The following is an 18,338-nucleotide window of genomic DNA, read 5'->3' as shown; positions in this document are numbered from 1 at the left end:
GGATTAATAACCAGGTATTTAAGGAGCTCAAACAACTAAATACGTAAAAACCCCAAATAACTTGATTTAAAAATAGGCAAAGGATTCAAACAGACATTTCTCAAAAAAGATGTACAAATGACCAAAAGGTATATGAAAAGATGCTCAACATTACTAATCATCAGATAAATGCAAATCAAAGCTCCAATGAAACATCATCCCACCCTAGTGTCCGGAGCTGCACGCCCCGGCCATAGCGAATAATAACTGACGATTAAAAACGCCTGAGCTCTATTCATTTCCACCTTCTACCTCCTCCCTAGATTTACCTTTTTCCCTGCACTAATACCCCATTAAAGATGGCGCTCTTCCTGCTTCTTCTTCACCCATTTTTCCCGCGCCCATGAAAATTACTACCTGACAGCGCAGGTGCAACATGACGTTCGACCAGAGAAACCAATACCTATCTGGCCACGCCTCCACTATGAGATCATTTTCGCCTTGGCCCAACCCCTTCCCCTCCAAGTGTATATAAGGCACTGCATTACCGCCATTAAACGAGACTTGATCAGAGCACTGTCTTGTCTCCATTTCTCGTATCTCTTGTTCCCCAAATTCCCAACCCCTCCTCCAGGGCCTGCTTCGACTATCCCGCGGGCCGGGATACGTGGTGCCCGAACAGGGACCTGGAAACGAGGGACTCCGTGAGGAAGAGGACGCCAAAGGACGGTCGACCGCTAACAAAGACAAAAGGAATTAAACCGATCACCGCGGGAACCTGCCGCGTCTGAATCGAAGGTAAGTGACGCGTCCGAAATGGGACAAGAATTAAGTCAACATCAAATATATGTAGGACAATTAAAAGAGGCTTTAAAGATACGAGGAGTAAAGGTTAAAGGTAATGACTTGTTTAAATTTTTTGATTTTGTAAAAGATACTTGCCCTTGGTTCCCACAGGAAGGAACTATTGATATCAAAATATGGCGTAGAGTAGGGCATTGTCTTCAGGACTATTATAATACTTTTGGGCCTGAAAAAATTCCTGTGACCGTTTTCTCTTATTGGAACCTCATTAGAGATTTAATAGATAGGAAGGAGGTCGATTCGCAAGTCATGGCTGCGGTCGCTCAGACAGAGCATATTTTAAAGGTGAGCTCCCGTTCTAACCTTGCGGGGCCTCCGCAAGATACGGAGGAGGGTCTCATTTCCCTCGAGGGTGATCGTGGGAGTGGATCCCAGTGGATGTGCGGATGGCTGGGCGGGTCTTGCATGTTTGCAGTTTTTGTAAATTTGTCGAGTACCATCTGAAAATAATTATTACTATTCAGTGATTCTCAAGCTTTCTCAATTTTGGCAGTGTATATGAACCACCTGAAGATTGTATTTTAATTGGTTAAAACAATGGTTCTCATTGAGTTTCAGCCTTCAGTGTGCATGAAACTCACTTGGGAGGCTTGTTCAATCACAGCTTGCAGAGCTCTGCCCTCCAAGTTTCTGATTTGCTGCGTCTGGGGTGCAGACCATTATTTACTTATCTACCATGTATCCAGGTGATGAGGTTTTTGGTCTTGTAGGCATGCTTTGCGTTTACAAGATTTAAGAGCAGTAAATATCACTATGATCCTTATGGGTGCCTTACAACCAGGATTACCTTCACCGGTTGCGATTCCTCAAAAATATTTTAAAATCGTTATTGACCTTAAAGATTGCTTTTTTACAATTCCCCTTCACCCTGCTGACCAGAAAAGATTTGCCTTTAGTCTTCCATCTACAAATTTTAAACAACCAATGAAGCGCTATCAATGGAAAGTCTTACCTCAGGGTATGGCTAATAGTCCTACCTTGTGTCAAAAATATGTAGCTGCTGCTATAGAGCCAGTCAGAAAAACGTGGGCACAAATGTATATTATACATTATATGGATGATATTTTAATAGCAGGAGAAATTGGCGAACAAGTCTTACAGTGCTTCGCCCAACTCAAACAATAGTTAGCAGCAGCTGGACTACAAATAGCCCCAGAAAAGGTACAATTACAAGATCCATACACCTATCTTGGTTTTCGAATTAATGGACCCAAAATCATTAATCAAAAGGCCGTTATACGTCGTGATCATTTAAAAACTTTAAATGATTTCCAAAAATTACTGGGAGACATAAATTGGCTTCGGCCGTACTTAAAACTCACTACAGGAGAGTTAAAACCTCTTTTCGATATATTAAAAGGAGACTCTAATCCAAAATCTCCCAGGTCCATTACTAAAGAAGCATTAATGGCACTCCAACAGGTAGAACATGCCATTGCAACACAATTTGTTACCGGTATTGACTATTCTCAGCCATTAATATTCCTTATTTTTAACACAACAATAACCCCTACTGGCCTATTTTGGCAGAACAATCCCATTATGTGGGTACACCTGCCCTCCTCCCCTAAAAAGGTTTTGTTGCCTTATTATGATGCCATAGCTGATCTAATTATCTTGGGAAGAGAAAACAGTAGAAAATACTTTGGAATAGAACCCTCTACCATTATACAGCCCTACACTCAATCACACATTCATTGGCTATTACAAAATACGGAAGCCTGGCCAATTGCTTGCGCTTCTTACACTGGCTCAATTGACAACCATTACCCACCTAACAAACTTATTCAATTTTGTAAACTTCATGCGTTTGTATTTCCCCATATTACCAGCAAAGAACCTCTCAATGACGCATTATTAATTTTCACTGATGGATCTTCCACAGGACTTGCCGCTTACACTTACAATAATGTAGTCGTTAAATTCCAGACCACTTATACATCAGCTCAGCTGGTCGAATTGCAAGCTATAATTGCAGCACTATCAGCTTTTCCTTGTCAGCCACTTAACATTTACACAGACAGCACCTACCTGGCTCATTCAATACCCCTCTTAGAGACCGTGTCTCAAATTAAACATATTTCAGACACAGCTGACCTATTTTTACAATGTCAACAACTTATTCGAAAAAGGACTACTCCCTTTTTTCTTGGGCATATTAGAGCACATTCAGGGTTACCGGGACCTTTAATACAAGGTAACGCAACAGCTGATGCGGCAACAAAAATCATAGCCACAGTCACTACAGACAATTTGCAACAAGCACAAAAAGCACATGCCTTACATCATTTAAACGCCCAAACCTTAAGACTTATGTTTAAACTTACCAGAGAACAAGCTCGACAAATAGTTAAACAATGCGCCAACTGCATAACGTATTTACCTGTTCCCCATCTAGGAGTCAACCCCCGAGGACTCATCCCCAATGAAATTTGGCAAATGGACGTTACTCACCACTCAGAATTCGGTCAGCTAAAATATATCCACGTATGCATAGACACCTATAGTGGATTCATCAGTGCAACTCTCCAAACAGGAGAGGCCACCAAACATGTCATAGCTCATTTATTACACTGCTTTTCTATTTTAGGAATACCCAAACAAATCAAAACAGACAATGGCCCTGGTTATATAGCCAAAACCTTTTTACAATTCTGTAATACCCTACAAATTAAACATACCACAGGTATTCCCTATAATCCCCAAGGACAAGGTATAGTAGAAAGAGCTCATCTGTCTTTAAAAACTGTTATCACAAAATTAAAAGGGGGGAGCTGGTACCCCGTGAAGGGTACCCCTAGAAACATACTCAATCATGCCCTGTTTATCCTTAATTTTTTAAATTTGGACAGTCATGGAAAATCGGCTGCCGATCGTTTCTGGCATCCTGAATCTCAAAAACAGTTTGCAATGGTAAAATGGAAAGATCCACTTGATAATTCATGGCATGGCCCCGATCCAGTTTTAATTTGGGGAAAAGGCTCAGTATGCATCTTCTCACAAAAAAATGATGCAGCCAGATGGCTGCCTGAAAGATTGGTAAGACAAATAAATCATAACCATTGTCAGTCCAGGGAAGATAAATCTCCCTGAGAAGTTCTTTCCTTCTTGTTTTTCAGAAAATGAAGCCTAACATGAAATTCCTTTGGAGAATAATCGCTCTATACAACATAGTGACAGTCTATGCAGGTTTTGGTGACCCTCGTAAGGCAAGAGAATTATTACGAAAACAATACGGCCAGCCTTGTGATTGCAGAGGGGGACAGGTATCTGAACCTCCGTCAGACAGAATCACCCAGGTGACTTGCTCGGGCAAGACAGCTTACCTAATGCCAGACCAGTCATGGAAATGAAAAGTGCTGTTTTTACGCCAACAAATCCGGAATCGTCAGAGATAAGATAAAGACTTTACAGGAAGAACTAGAAGAGCGCAGAAAAGGTCTGGTCGCTAATCCCTTGTGGACTGGACTCGATGGACTTCTCCCCTATCTCCTGCCATTTCTTGGTCCTTTACTTACTCTTCTACTCTTTCTCACTCTTGGGCCTATAATCTTTAATAAGCTTATGGCATTCGTCAGACAACAAATCGAGGCCTTCCAGGCCAAACGTATACAGGTCCATTATCATCGCCTTGAGATGACTGAAAATGGTGAGTCTTATTTACCTTAATAAGACCACCTCCCCTGTGTGCTGAACTGGACAGTCAATGACGGGTAAGAGGACACTATCTCCATCGGAGCCTAAGACAGGAGGGCCGCCCTTGCTGCTGCCTTATCCCATGACGGGCCTAGAAGGTGGGGATGAGTTGACCCAACCTAAGACAGGCGCAGTTCCCGAGGGGTCGTTTTCTCATCATAAAATAATTAAAAGGGGGACCTGTCCGGAGCTGCATGCCCCGGCCATAGCGAATAATAACTGACGATTAAAAACGCCTGAGCTCTATTCATTTCCACCTTCTACCTCCTCCCTAGATTTACCTTTTTCCCTGTACTAATACCCCATTAAAGATGGCGCTCTTCCTGCTGCTTCTTCACCCATTTTTCCCGCGCCCGCGAAAATTACTACCTGACAGCGCAGGTGCAACATGACGTTCGACCAGAGAAACCAATACCTATCTGGCCACGCCTCCACTATGAGATCATTTTCGCCTTGGCCCAACCCCTTCCCCTCCAAGTGTATATAAGGCACTGCATTACCGCCATTAAACGAGTCTTGATCAGAGCACTGTCTTGTCTCCATTTCTCGTATCTCTTGTTCCCCAAATTCCCACCCCCTCCTCCAGGGCCTGCTTCGACTATCCCGCGGGCCGGGATACCCTAGTTAAAATGGCTTTTAACAAAAACACAGGACATAATGAGTGTTGGCAAGGATGTGGAGAAAGGGGAACTTTTGTATACCACTGATGAGAATGTAAATTAATATAGACATTATAGAAAACTGCATGGGGATTCCTCAAAAAACTAATGATAGAACCATCATATAATCCAGCAGTTCTGCTACTTGGTATATAGCCAAAATAAAGGATATCAATGTATCAAAGAAAGATTTGCACTTCCATGTTTATTGCAGCAATATTCACAATAGCCAAAGTATAGAATCAATCTAAGCACCCATCAACAGATGAATCAAAAGAAAACTGTATATATGCGGTACATATGCACAGTGAAATACTATTCAGCCATACAACATGAAATCTTGTCCTTCATAGCAACAAGGATGGAACTGGAGTTCATTATGCTAAGTGAAATAAGGGAAACATGAATATCTTATGTTCTCACTCTTTTGTGGGAAATAAAAAAGTAGATCTCATGAAGATAAAGAGTAGAATAACAATTATCAGAGACTGGGAAAAGTAGTGAAGAGGGGGCATAGAGTTTGCTTAATGGGTACAAATACAGAGCTTGATAGAAGAAATAAGTCCTAGTGTTTAATAGATCAGTAGAGTGACTATAATTTACAATTATCTATCATATATTTCAAAAAAGCTAGAATAGAATAATCGGAATGTTTCTAGTGTAAAGAAAAGACAAATATTTAAAGTGATGAATATCCTACTTATAGTCATTTGATCTTTTCAAACTATATGATTGTATTAAATTAACACATGTACCTCTAAAATGTGTACCTCTATTATGTATGAATACAAAAATAAAATTGATTTAAAAAGTTTAAAGGGAGTTATTCAAGTTGAAATGAAGGATGCTAGATAGTAACTGAAAGCTATATAAAAATATAAATTTCTTTGGTAAAAAAATGCATGGACACATTTATTTTAAAAAGTATTATTATAATTTGATTTGCAAATCCACTTTATTTTCTACAGGAGTTAAAGAAAAATGTATGAAATTAATTACAAATCTAAGCTAATGGGTACATAGTATATAAAGGTGCAATTTGTGACATAAGTCATGCAGAAGGTGAAGCTGTAAAGTGAATTTATATAAGCAATTGATATTAAGTTGGCATCAATTTAAGACAGATTATTATAATTTTATGATATATGTAATCCCCATGGTAACCGCACAGAAAATATCTATAGAACATACACAGAAGAAAATGAGAAGGCATTCTAAACATGTCACAAAAAAAATCAACCAAATAAAGGCACTAATGGAGGTAACAAAGGATACAAAAACTCTGTAAGGCATATAGAAAACAAATAATAAAATGGCAAAAGTAAGTCTTTTCATACCAATAATTACTTTAAATGTAAATGTATTAAACCCTACAATGATAAAACAGACTGGCAGAATGGATTAAAAAACAACAAACAAAACTGCTCAGAATCCAAGTATATGCTATCTGCAGAGATTCACTTTAGCTCTAAGGATATGCATAGGTTGAAAGTGAAGGGACAGACAAAGATATTCCATGCAAATATTAATAGTAACCGAGAGAGCAGGGGAGGTTAAGCAACTATAACACAAAAAAAGACTTTAAGTCAAAAGTTGTTACAAGAGACAAAGAATGAAGATGCTCAACATCACTTATCATTAGAGAAAAGAACATCTAAACCACAGTGAGATATCACCTCATATCTGTTAGGACAGCTATTATTTAAAAATCAAAAACAAAACCAATAAACAAACAAAAACAAACTTCACCAAAAATAAATAAATAAATAAAACAAAAAATAAAAAGTGCTGGCAAAGATGTAGTGAAACGGAAACGCTTGTACATTGTTGGTGGGAATGCAAAATGATGTAGCCACTGTGCAAAGTATGGTAGTTCCTCAAAAAATTAAATCCGGGCACAGTGGCTTAATCCTATAATCCCAGCACTTTGAGAGTCCGAGGTGAGAGGACTGCTTGAGTCCAGGAGTTTGAGACCAGCCTGGGCCACAAAGACCCCACAGCCAAGAGGTGAAAGCAACCCAAGAGTCCATCAATGAATGAATGAATAAATAAAATGTAAAAAGTAAGGAAATTCTGATACATGCTACAATATGAATGAACCCCCTGAGGACATTATGTTAAGTAAAATAAGAGTCACAAAAAGACAAATACTATATCATTCCACTTACATGAAGTACCTCAAGTAGTCAAATTTGGAGAGACAGAAAGTACAATGACAGCTTCCAGGGGGTGAGGAGAGAGAAGGATGGGGAATTAGTACTGTTTAAATAGTACTGACTGCTAAAGTTAACACTTCTTCCTCTCACTGTGGCCAACAGAGCTTGCTTTGACCATTGCATGGAAAGATTTTAATCTCTATGATACTAAGGCATCTTTGACTCTTTAATGCTGCTAGGGATAATAAATACAATGTCTGTGTCACATACATACTAACACAAAATGGTATTTTTATAATCGTATTGCCAATGTACCTACTTTCTTTTTATATAATTTGAGGTGTGATATTTCACTCATATCAATAAGTTAAATATTTTGGTATATGGATAGCAAAGATAGTGAAAGACCATTTCCTTGATGGAATTAATTTAGGAGCAATGTATACCCAGAAGTGGTCTAACGTACATTTTTCTCCCAAACTAAATGTGTCAGATTTACTTTGTGCACATATTAGTCTCCCTACATAAAATAATCATGCTCCTTCATTCTACCTGTTCAAATTCCACCCATTATTTAGAGCCCAGGTGAAGGCAAATATTTTACAAATCATTTCCTGACTATCCCAGCCCATATTTATCTTCCTAACCTCTAGCCTCTATTTAATCATTTAGTGCTTAGTGATAGAATGCTTTGTATTATTTGCTATCATTTTATATTTTAAAACCAACTAAAATGTATAAAACAGTTGGTAATTATTCCAGCCTGAAAGGACAACCTGAGACAGTGATACAAGGTAAATTCAATAAAACCAAATTGTGAACTTGTTTATTCTCTTTAAAGCCTACCCAACATGAACATGAGTTCAAAAATACTATTGATTTGGATTATCCAACGAGTTCATTCTAAAAACTGGTTTATGGAAGACTGGAGGAATTCCTTCCTTCTCTCTCACCCCCAACACACACACATAATACAACACACACACTAGCACACGCACTCAATCACACATACTTGGACATGAGTAACAAGTGTACAGAAAGAAACTCTCTGGATACTAAAATAATAGAGCACACTACGCATGCTCAAAATTCACACACCCTCAGTCATCTATAACCTAAATTCAGAGTCCGTTTCATTGGTGGTTAGGGCATGCCTCTGGGCATTGAACTGCTGGGTTAATCTGGGAATTATTCTTTTAGATCAGACATGAAATCAAGCAGAGAAAAATGTGAGAGGAGGTGGAGGGTAGTTGTCTTTTTCCTGCAATTAGAAAATGTGTATTCCAACAAACCGAAGAAAATTGAGTTCACTCTTTATAGTTAAAACTACATATTACTTTGAGTTCAAATTCTTTCTATTAATACATAAGATTTATTGAAGTTATATTGTTTGAGTAGGATCAAGAAAGCTGAATATTATTTCAGGTTTTCAAGCCATAAGGACAAATAGTGCCTTTAGGTTTTCCATTCAACTAGGAAAATTATAGCTTCATATTTGCAACACTAAAGCTAATGCAGTGTCAGCACCTCCATCAAACTCCGTTGTTCAGCAGTTTATAATTCAAGCAGAAATGTTCACTCCAAGACCAAACTTGGCCTACACAATCTCAAAGAAAATGGAGAAAAAATTATTTTGGCTAGCGCTGACTTATAAAAGCAAAAGAGAGGGTGCTTTTACAAAGTGCTTTGAAAAACATTTTTGAGAATTTGAGAAAGTAACTGGGGATTACTGAGTTGACATCCGGCATTACTAAAGTTATAGAAAGGACCCAGAATTCCATGACATCACATCAGCATCAGGAGTATCATAAGTACTTTCATGAAATTCTTCATCAGGACTAATTTCCTTATCAAACAGAATTACTGTTAATAGGAAAATAAACAGTTATAGTGGAAAAATAAAGACAAATAGGTAAAAATTTCTCATGAGGGCAACACAAGAATTTAGATCAATTTTCCCTTTAAGTACTAACTCTCTAGTGCACCATATAGACATACATAAAATGAAAAAAAAAAATTTCCCTACTTTTTAAAGTAGTTCACAATGGCGGGCTGGAATTTCCAGAAACCACCTTTCTCTTCTCAAATGCTAACTTGTACTTAGAAACAGCTTAATGTAGAAGGGGATTTCCAGCCCCAGGTGACAAGAGCTATTGGGCTCCTCATTCACTGACGCTGGGTGGGGATCCAGTGAGTTCGGGGATCTCATGCATTTTGAAGTCCTGGGGCAGGTGGTTTGTAAATTGCCTGGTGCCTTTGTGGCATCCTGTGGGTAAGCTGGCCGCCAACCCCTCATTGCTCTGATCTCTTACACCTTCAAAATATGTCAAAACTTTAATATAGTGGGATCGGGGCATTACATTAAAAAATCATCTTTTATATCTATACAAGGCTCCCTTGTACTAAATACAGTGTAATTCTAGGCACTCCGTGTCTGTTTTCACTCAGCATTTATTAAAGCCCTATTATGGGTCAGGCCACAGATGATTTGATACGATTCTCATCCTTTAGAAGGTGTCAGGAGAAAACGAAAAGTCCACAAAAGGAACTCCAGTACAATTGTGGAGTGCCATCTGGACGACTTCACTGAAAAGGGTCTGAAGGTGTCAGAGCGACACCTCCTCTCTTCCCCACCACGCAGCTCTCACCAGCCTTTGTAATCACACTGACTCACCTGGTGGGTGTTCCCTTCCTTCTTCCCTTAAGTTCCGCTCGTTTATCAAGCACTCCCTGTCCCTGGACCCCTGGGTCCTGGAACCATCAGGCCATGGAGAGATACAGATGAGAGGGCGAGCCTGAAGGCGTCATCTAGGAGGGTCTGGCCGGGCCTCTGGCTTTGCCGGGGGCAGGGAGGGCTTAAAGGGCTCAAGGCTCACCTGATTGAACTGTGCAGCTATGAGCGAGGGTTCCCATATCTTAGAACTGGTGTTCACAGTCCCGCCTTTCTCTTTCTTGGGTGCCATGCAAAGGACGGGAGGAGCATTGGCCTCTAAACTGGGCTCAGGCCCTGCCTAAGCGTCCCCGCTACCACAGTAACCGAAGCTACGCCCAGTTCCTGAACTACGTCGGCTCCCCTCCCCCAACCCCGTTCAGACTCCTTGGGTCAACCGCTTCCGTCTCCACAGCAACGGAGTTTCAGAGCGCGCGGCAGCTTGAGGGCGGGGTTCACAGTCCCCTGGTCAAATGTGAGGACTTTTCAGCAGGAAAGCTGCACAAGTGGAGGAGGGCAGGACGAGGCTGGCCTCGGCAGGTCGGGCTAAGTTCTTCTACGGTCTGAGGCGTTGTCTAGAAACTCAAAATCTCTGGAATCCCATCCAGGACTCCTCCAGCAAGATTTCTTCCGATCCTGAGTAACCAATATTGGAACACTGACCCCTTCAGGAGGCAGCCCATGCCGTTTTTTTTTTTCCCAACCGCTCTAATCTGCCCCAAATGCTTCCTTATATGAAGCCAAATTTGTCTCTCCTTAACCTCTACCCTCTGCTCTGGTCTTAGTTCAGCCTCCGCCTCTGGGGCCTTAGTAAACGAGTCCAATCACCTTTCCACGAGACCCGTTATCTAATTGTAGGTGGGATTAATATACTTCTCTGCCCAAACAGCTCCAGCCCTTTAAACTGCCTTTTATTGATTGGTAAGTAGACTATTTCTTCCCCCCCCTCCCCCCTTTTTGCCACCCTGCACTCATCAATATCTAAAATATACTGGTTGGACAAATTTTCCAAAATAATGATAGTAATAAAAACCATTGTTTCTTGAGCACTGGTTATATGCTATATACAAGATTATTTCATTTAATTCTCACAACCACCTTATCCCAATTCCCACAGTGTTTGATTGATGGTGCCAAGATAATCCTAGATCCTAGGATTATCTGAGTCACAGATCTAGTGTGCATAACTGCTACACTGCTGTCTACTACTGTTTTAGGCCTGCCAAAATGAGGGATACCGCCTTCTGGAGCTAGATTTGCTTTTGTTTTTTATTGCAGTCAGACAAATTTGAGGACACCCTGGGGCAGAGCGCAACCAAAGGTGCCTTGCTGTCTCCTTAGTCATATAAAATTCAGAACTGACCAGGGCTTAACTAGCCATTAAGACCCTGCACTTTGCCTAGAGGTAAGATGCTTCAGTTATCCCAATGGCCCAGATGAGTCAGGTGATGCAAGCCGGAAACTTAATTTCACTGGGCACAACCTGATGAATGGGTAACCTTCCACAGGGGGATGTTCTAAACCTTTTAATTGCTAACCCTTTTAATTTCTTTGAGGACTAAATTGAGGGAAGAGGGATAGTGATATCCAGGCACTAGCATCCTTTTTCATTTGGGGGGCAGTTTTAATGATGACACTTCAACTTTTGTTCACAATTTGGACCATGAAAGGAAGTTTATGTTTACACCCTAATTCTTTAATACAGATACAGTCAGCCCTCCCATCATCACAGTTCTTCATCCCTGGATTTAACCAACTTTGGATTCAAAATATTAAAACATAAATAAATATACAAATAAAGAAAAATACAACATAACAACTATTTTATAGCATTTACATAATATTAGATATTATAAATAATCTAGATATGATTTAAAGTGTAGGAGAGGATGTGCATAGGTTATATGCAAATACCAGGCCATTTTATTGAGAGGTGAAGCCAGCTGGACTTCCTGGGTCCAGTGGGGACTTGGAGAACTTTTCTGTCTTACAAGAGGACTGTAAAATGCACCAGTCAGCACTCTGTAGCTAGGATTGTAAAATGCACCAATCAGCACTCTGTAGCTAGTAAGGGGATTGTAAAATGCACCAATCAGCGCTCTGTAAAAAAGCGCCAATCAGCACTCTGTAGCTAGTAAGAGGATTGTAAAATGCACCAATCAGCCCTCTGTAAAACACACCAATCAGCAGGATCCTAAAAGTAGCCAATCACAGGGAGGCTTGAAAAAAGGGCACTCTGATAGGACAAAAATGGAACATGGGCGAGGACAATAAGGGAATAAAAGCTGTCCACCACCAACGAACAGTAGCAACTGTGCTGGGTCCCATTCAATGCTGTGGAAGCTTTGTTCTTTCCTCTTCACAACAAACCTTGCTACCACTCACTCTTTGGGTCCCTGCCATCATTTTCTTTTTTTTTTTCTTTTTTTAAGATGGAGTCTCACTCTGTCACCCAGGCTAGAATGCAGTGGTGGATCTCGGCTCACTGCAAGCTCTGCCTCCCAGCAGAGGCAGACTGGGTTCAGGCCAGTGTCCTTCTTCAGCCTCTGGAGTAGCTGGGACTACAGGCGCCAGCCACCACACTAGTCTAATTTTTGTATTTTTAGTAGAGACGAAATTTCACTATGTTAGCCAGGATGGGCTGGATCGCTTCACCTGGTCATCTGCCTGCTTCAGCTTCCCAAAGTGCTGGGATTACAGGCGTGAGCCACCGTGCCCCGCCAAGGTCCCTGCCATCTTTAAGAGCTGTAACACCGCAAAGGTCCGCAGCTTCATGCCAGCTCCAGACACATTATTAAGGGGCTTGAATATCAGACATTTTTCTATCGGAGAATGTGAGGGGTCCTGGAACCAATTCCCTGTGGATACCAAGGGACCATTAAAGGAAAACAATTTCTAGAAACAGTCTTTCACAGAAACTTTACCGAAAATTACAAGTTTTTATTTCTTGCTGGAATAAATGCAGTTCATCTTCTTGGGAGGGAATAGATAGATCCTATGGCAGCCTAACCATAAGCTAGATAATTTATATCTGGAAGCCCTCTTTTGTCATGAGAATAAAAAAACTGATGCATGGTGATGCCAGAGAGAGATCTGCCAGAAAAGGATTTTCCTGAGAGTCTCTATAACAACACCTAGGCTGCTATTGATTACTTTTCATAGCGTTTTCTCCAAAATTTTGTTCTTCACCAAAATTGTTTTAGCATTTGTAAGATGAAAATTTTCTTTGTATTATGGCTAGAAAATAAAGTTGAGTCTCTTCCAGACCAAAAAAAAAAAAAAAAAAAAAAAAAAAAATCTACCGAATCATTAATTAGATCATTCTAAATTTTGATCAAGTTCTTCTCCTAGTTTTAAACTGGGGGAAATAAAGTCCTGCCTTTTTATTAAAAGGTAGTAAAAAGTTTGTTGGTATTCCAGGATATTTTACAAAAACTTTAACTAGCTGTTTGTGCATGTCACGCTACATTACTAATATTCTTTCTTCTTGAATGTGAATGCACACTTCAAAATAAACCATTACCTGCAATCAGTTTTGACAAATCACTAGCAGATGATTAATAAAATAGGTTGCAGATAAGAAAGGGAAAAAATGGAATAAGCAGAAAAAAAACTAAAATTAAGTGTTATTTAAAAATTGCAGAGATAGTGTCACTCGCCATTTTTTTTTACAAGTGATAGCTGTCCAACCACAATATTGGCAGCAATAAGATGTTTGCAATATTTATTGTGACAAAAACTATCCAGTTGTTCATCAAACATTTTCTTTTCTCCTAATATGGGAGTCAGACATTTTTTTGGCCTTTCTTATTCTTAGATATGAACATGTGACTCAGTTCTAGCCAAGCCTGGCCTTGAAAAATGTCTCCCAGCATTGTTCATACCCTTTTTTCTTGATATTGGGGTGGCTTTGAAAACCTTGAATCTCTGAATGATTGCTGCGACACAGAGGTCTCCCCTTCCCCTGAGGATCATCCTGCTTCTCCCACCAAAAGCATTTACTTGGGACTATTATGTAGGTGAGAATTAAACGTTTTTCTTGAAGCAGCTGAAGTACTGGGGTTTGCTATATCAGCCAGGGTTACTGTAACGACCCTAACATTTTTTATCATTTTCATCGGAGAGTCACCTGTTAATAAATCTAACACCAGCCAGCCTTTCTGAAACTGCCTGAGAGAACAACTTTCAAGGAGGCAATACACAATGCTGGCCACTGTGAGAGGCAGGAAGATCTAACCCCTGCCTCCCCACTACCCCTGCATCAAGTGAGATCTCAATCTCACCCTTTACCTTGTTTTCCATCTGCATATACAGTACATTCTTTCACTCCTTTATCTAGTAAATAAATGTCTTACTTTAAACAAACGGTTTGCATATTTAAGTAATACAACGTACTAGTCTTATATCACCTATACTTAGGAAAAATTGTTCCTATTTTTCAGAAGATAAACCAACTAGATCCATTGCCTAACTATCCATATATATAATTTATAATTTTGAAAATGATTTAAAGGGATTGAACATTTTAAAAGCTAAAAATAAATATTTCAGAATGGAAGAGTGTATTTCTAATATAATCTTTTATAGTTTCCTTGGTAAAGTCCTACCAGAATACAATTAAATATGGAAAGTTTTCCAAAATGGATTTAAGGAGTTTAAAATAAAGGTTTTATTACAGAATGCTTTTTGCCCAGTTTTGGCCTTTTCCATTATTCTAGGGAAAGTGGTACTCTAGATAATTTATGATACAAAATGGGAAGATATTATACGGTAACTAAATTTATAAGGGGTTTCATCATAGAATTGGTCTGTTTAATTTCAGAAAATAGGTGTGAATGACAATGTTCATAGTTTTAAGTAGCAAAAGTCATCCAGCCAAAAAAGGACCCTGCCAAGAACAGAAAAAAAGCCTTACCATCTGTCATACATTTATGCTTTTTTGGTATAATAAATTGTTTCCCCCACTAAATATAAGTTGAAACTTTATAAGCATATACTTTACTACATAAATTTTCCCATATGTCAGTGACTAAAGCAAAACTATACTATTTGGAGAATTTTCTTTCACATTGGCAGGGTTACTCCTGGTTTGTTTGATTTAGTTTTTCCAGTATGAGTTTGCTTTTGATATGTTTAGTTTACCAAAGACTGTCCACTTTTAGAGATGCACGATGTCTTTAGACTATGATTACTGAATAGGTTATTTCTTCAAGTATTATGGTTTGATCTTATAATTCACTCTTACTCAGGTGTGAAGTCAGTCATATTACTTTTCATACTTGAAAGGTTTAGCCAACTATTGATGCATCCAGTATTTCCATTGTTGTCAGGTAACATCGGGAACTATGGACCAATTCACTTCTAGGCCAGGATGCCAGGTATTTGAAATCCATTTAGCTGCAGCAACCAACTTGCCTTGGGTGAAGAAGGTCTCACAGATGTCTACTGATTTCTCTGGTTGGTATCTTACATCCAAGAACACCTCTCGGTATGCATATGTCTTGTTCACATCATGATCTTTGCATTTCTGACCTTCAAAATAGAGTGCTATAATGCCCTGTCTTTGAGTTTTTATTGTATGTGATACAGAGGGCTAGGTGTCTTTCAGCTACAGGGTCCAAAGCATATGGAGAATATTATACCTGCATTCTATGGTCAGCATTAGCTTCCTATTTATTTTTGAGTGCTATTTAAAGTGTTGACTTTAATCTTTAAAGCCCCTCATTGTTTAGAAGCCAGTTACTCCAGATATCACATCTCTCCCTATGCATCACTGTAGCAATTAAAATCAGCTGCAGTGCTTGCAGTTTGTAATCCCGTGTGAATTCTGGGGAGCCTGGGAGTAGATCCCTTTCCAGAGAAGAACTTCCCTAAGAACCCTCAGTTTCTGTCAATGATAAAAGCAGTATTTGGAGTTTATAGTTTTGGCCTTGAATGTCTTGTCATATATCTGTAAGTGTCTGGAACCATAATTAAGTGCTGTTGATTTAATTTTTATGTTATTTGTAGTGAGAGAGTTTAGAATACTGAATCTACATTTAATGAATCAGAAAAATAACCGCTGTACATAGTAAAAATAGACAAAGCTAAAATTCATCTGTTTCATATTTATTAGTGTGGGAGTTTTCACTCTAGTGTTCTCTCAAGTCCTTCTTTGAATCTAATTTTAATATCTTCAGTGAAGGGATTTGCCCTGAATCCTTAGGGAACCATTTCAAAATCCATAACTCATGTAATTCATTTCTCTAAATGCTTACCTAAATGTTTGATTTCTTAATGTTTTATCAGATGTCTGTTACTTATAAATGTGTTCTATGTTAAATAATAACTTTCTTTTTGTTGTATACAAGGTAAAAGCTATAGTTGAGGTAAACCTACTCCAGTCTAACAGATGACACCAAGTAATATTATGCCAGATCATGGAGCAATCTTTTGGAGAGAACAGATAGATGATTGGTACTTGGGCTTTGAGGACCTGGTAGCACTGTATATGAGGCTTAGGTGAAGAGTGGTGTCCACCACTTTTCTTACCCATCCTTCTTCAACTTCTCATTCATTTTTCCAGCCTAACCCTCAGCCTTCTTCAAAAAAAAAAATGCAGGATACCACTAGGAAGATTTCCAAATGACTTCCTAGGAAGTTTGTGTCTGACTATGATCTTGTAAATGTTAAATGCAACTGTGTTACCTTTTTCTATCCTACCATGTATGCCAATCCATAGTTCCATGAATTAATTTTGCTTTGCTAGATTCCAATTTTTGTATAATATCCTGTTATGGAGGGAACCCCAACCAAAGGCTGTAGGATACCATAGTGCCCCACTTATTGAGAAGGGGTTATCATTCAGTAGGACCCAATTTTCAAGCTCATAGATCATTTGCTTACCTAATAGCTATAAAATGTTCTTTCTTAGTATTTTATACTATGTTCGTCTCATGGTAAGACAATGTTTATCTGATTAAATAAAATTGTATTTCTCAGTTGACTGGTGTTGCCATTTGGAGGGATGGGAATACTAGAAAAAGAAGGTTCTGGAGGGGTTGAGTGGCAGGTGAGGAAATTATGATTTTGGTTTTAGACACGTTCAGTGTGTGTACCGTTGAGACATCCAGATGTCTCAGGCAATTGGATATGTGGGCCTGGTGCTCACAGCAGGGATAGACAGGGGTGAATCATCAGCATATGAGGTTGAGTTTGCCCGGAGAGACCACGAAGTGAGCAGGGGAGCAGAACCTAGATCTGAACCTTTAGGAGACTGTGGTTGTGAGGAAGAAAATAGATATGCGACCAAACAGGTGTGGCACTGAAGCCAAAGGATGGGATGAGAGCATTTCTAAAATGAGGGAGTGTCCAGCAGTGTTAAATGCTACTGAGAGGTCAAGTGAGAAAGACTGAAAAATGCTTGCTGGATTTAGGGAAAAAAAGGTCAGCAGTAGTTAGCTACTCTACTTTAGTTACATTCACTGGAATGCATTTCCTATGCAGGTAATTTTTCCTACTGTTCTTGGGTCAAACTGATCTTTAAGAGTGAATTTTTAAAAAAATTACATTTCCAATAGTTTGATAAGTGGTGGATTTATGGGCTGAAAGAATTAATATTGTTAAAACATCCGTACTACCCAAAGCAACCTAAATATTCGGTGCAATCCCTATCAAAATACCAGTGGCATTCTTCATAGAAATAGAAAAAAAATTCCTAAAATTTATATGAAACCACAAAAGACTCTGAATTGCTGTAAAGCAACCCCAAGCAAAAAAGAACAGAGACAGAGGTATTAATATTACATTACCTGACTTCAAACTAAACTACAAAGTTATAGTAATTAAAACAACATGGTACTGGCATAGAAACACACAGACCAATGAAACAGAATAGAGAACCCAGATATAAATTCATGCATTTACAGTTAACTTATTTTCAACAAAGGCTGCAAAAACATACCCTGGAGAAAGGACAGTCTCTTCAATAAATGGTGCTGGGAAAACTGGACAACCACTAGAATAAAACAGTGGAGAAATGCTTTGGAACATTGGCCTAGGCAAAGATTTCTTTAGTAGGACCTCAAAAGCACAGGCAACAGAAGCAAAAATGGATAAACGGGATCTTATCAAGTTAAAAAGCTTCTGCACAGCAAATGAAACAGTCAATAGTGAAGAGACAACCCACAGAATGACAGAAAATATATGCAAACTATTTAAATGACAAGAGATTGATAGCTAGACTATATAAGGAACACAAACTACTCAATAGCCAAAAAAAAATTAAAAATTAAA

General features: G+C 39.1%; 1 protein-coding gene and 1 long non-coding RNA gene across 13 annotated transcripts in view; one reads left to right on the top strand and one right to left on the bottom strand.

Annotated features, from left to right (window-relative positions):
• Positions 1–10,433, bottom strand: part of LOC105479093 (sperm associated antigen 17) — a 238,413-nt gene extending 227,980 nt beyond the window's left edge. For 8 of the 9 annotated variants that reach the window (XR_011617612.1, XR_985679.2, XR_985680.2 and 5 more), the window contains exon 1: positions 10,231–10,433. Coding sequence is in view for 6 of the 9 variants with exons in the window: in XM_071087029.1 (XP_070943130.1) it covers positions 10,231–10,317 (87 nt within the window). In the remaining 3 variants the exon portion in view is untranslated. The remainder of the gene's footprint in view (positions 1–10,230) is intronic. The other variant, XM_011736904.2, reaches the window with a different exon arrangement.
• Positions 10,434–10,500: 67 nt separating this feature from the next.
• The window catches only part of LOC105479094 (uncharacterized), a 37,874-nt gene continuing 30,036 nt past the window's right edge, over positions 10,501–18,338 (top strand). For all 4 annotated transcript variants that reach the window (XR_011617610.1, XR_011617611.1, XR_985682.2 and 1 more), the window contains exons 1-2: positions 10,501–10,985; positions 15,395–15,521. This is a non-coding gene — a long non-coding RNA (uncharacterized lncRNA). The remainder of the gene's footprint in view (positions 10,986–15,394; positions 15,522–18,338) is intronic.

The sequence above is a fragment of the Macaca nemestrina genome, chromosome 1 (assembly GCF_043159975.1).
Source record: "Macaca nemestrina isolate mMacNem1 chromosome 1, mMacNem.hap1, whole genome shotgun sequence".
In the NCBI taxonomy this organism is placed as follows: domain Eukaryota; kingdom Metazoa; phylum Chordata; class Mammalia; order Primates; family Cercopithecidae; genus Macaca; species Macaca nemestrina.
The sequence above is the reverse complement of the archived record's forward strand: the minus strand, read 5'-3'. Positions and strand labels throughout refer to the sequence as shown.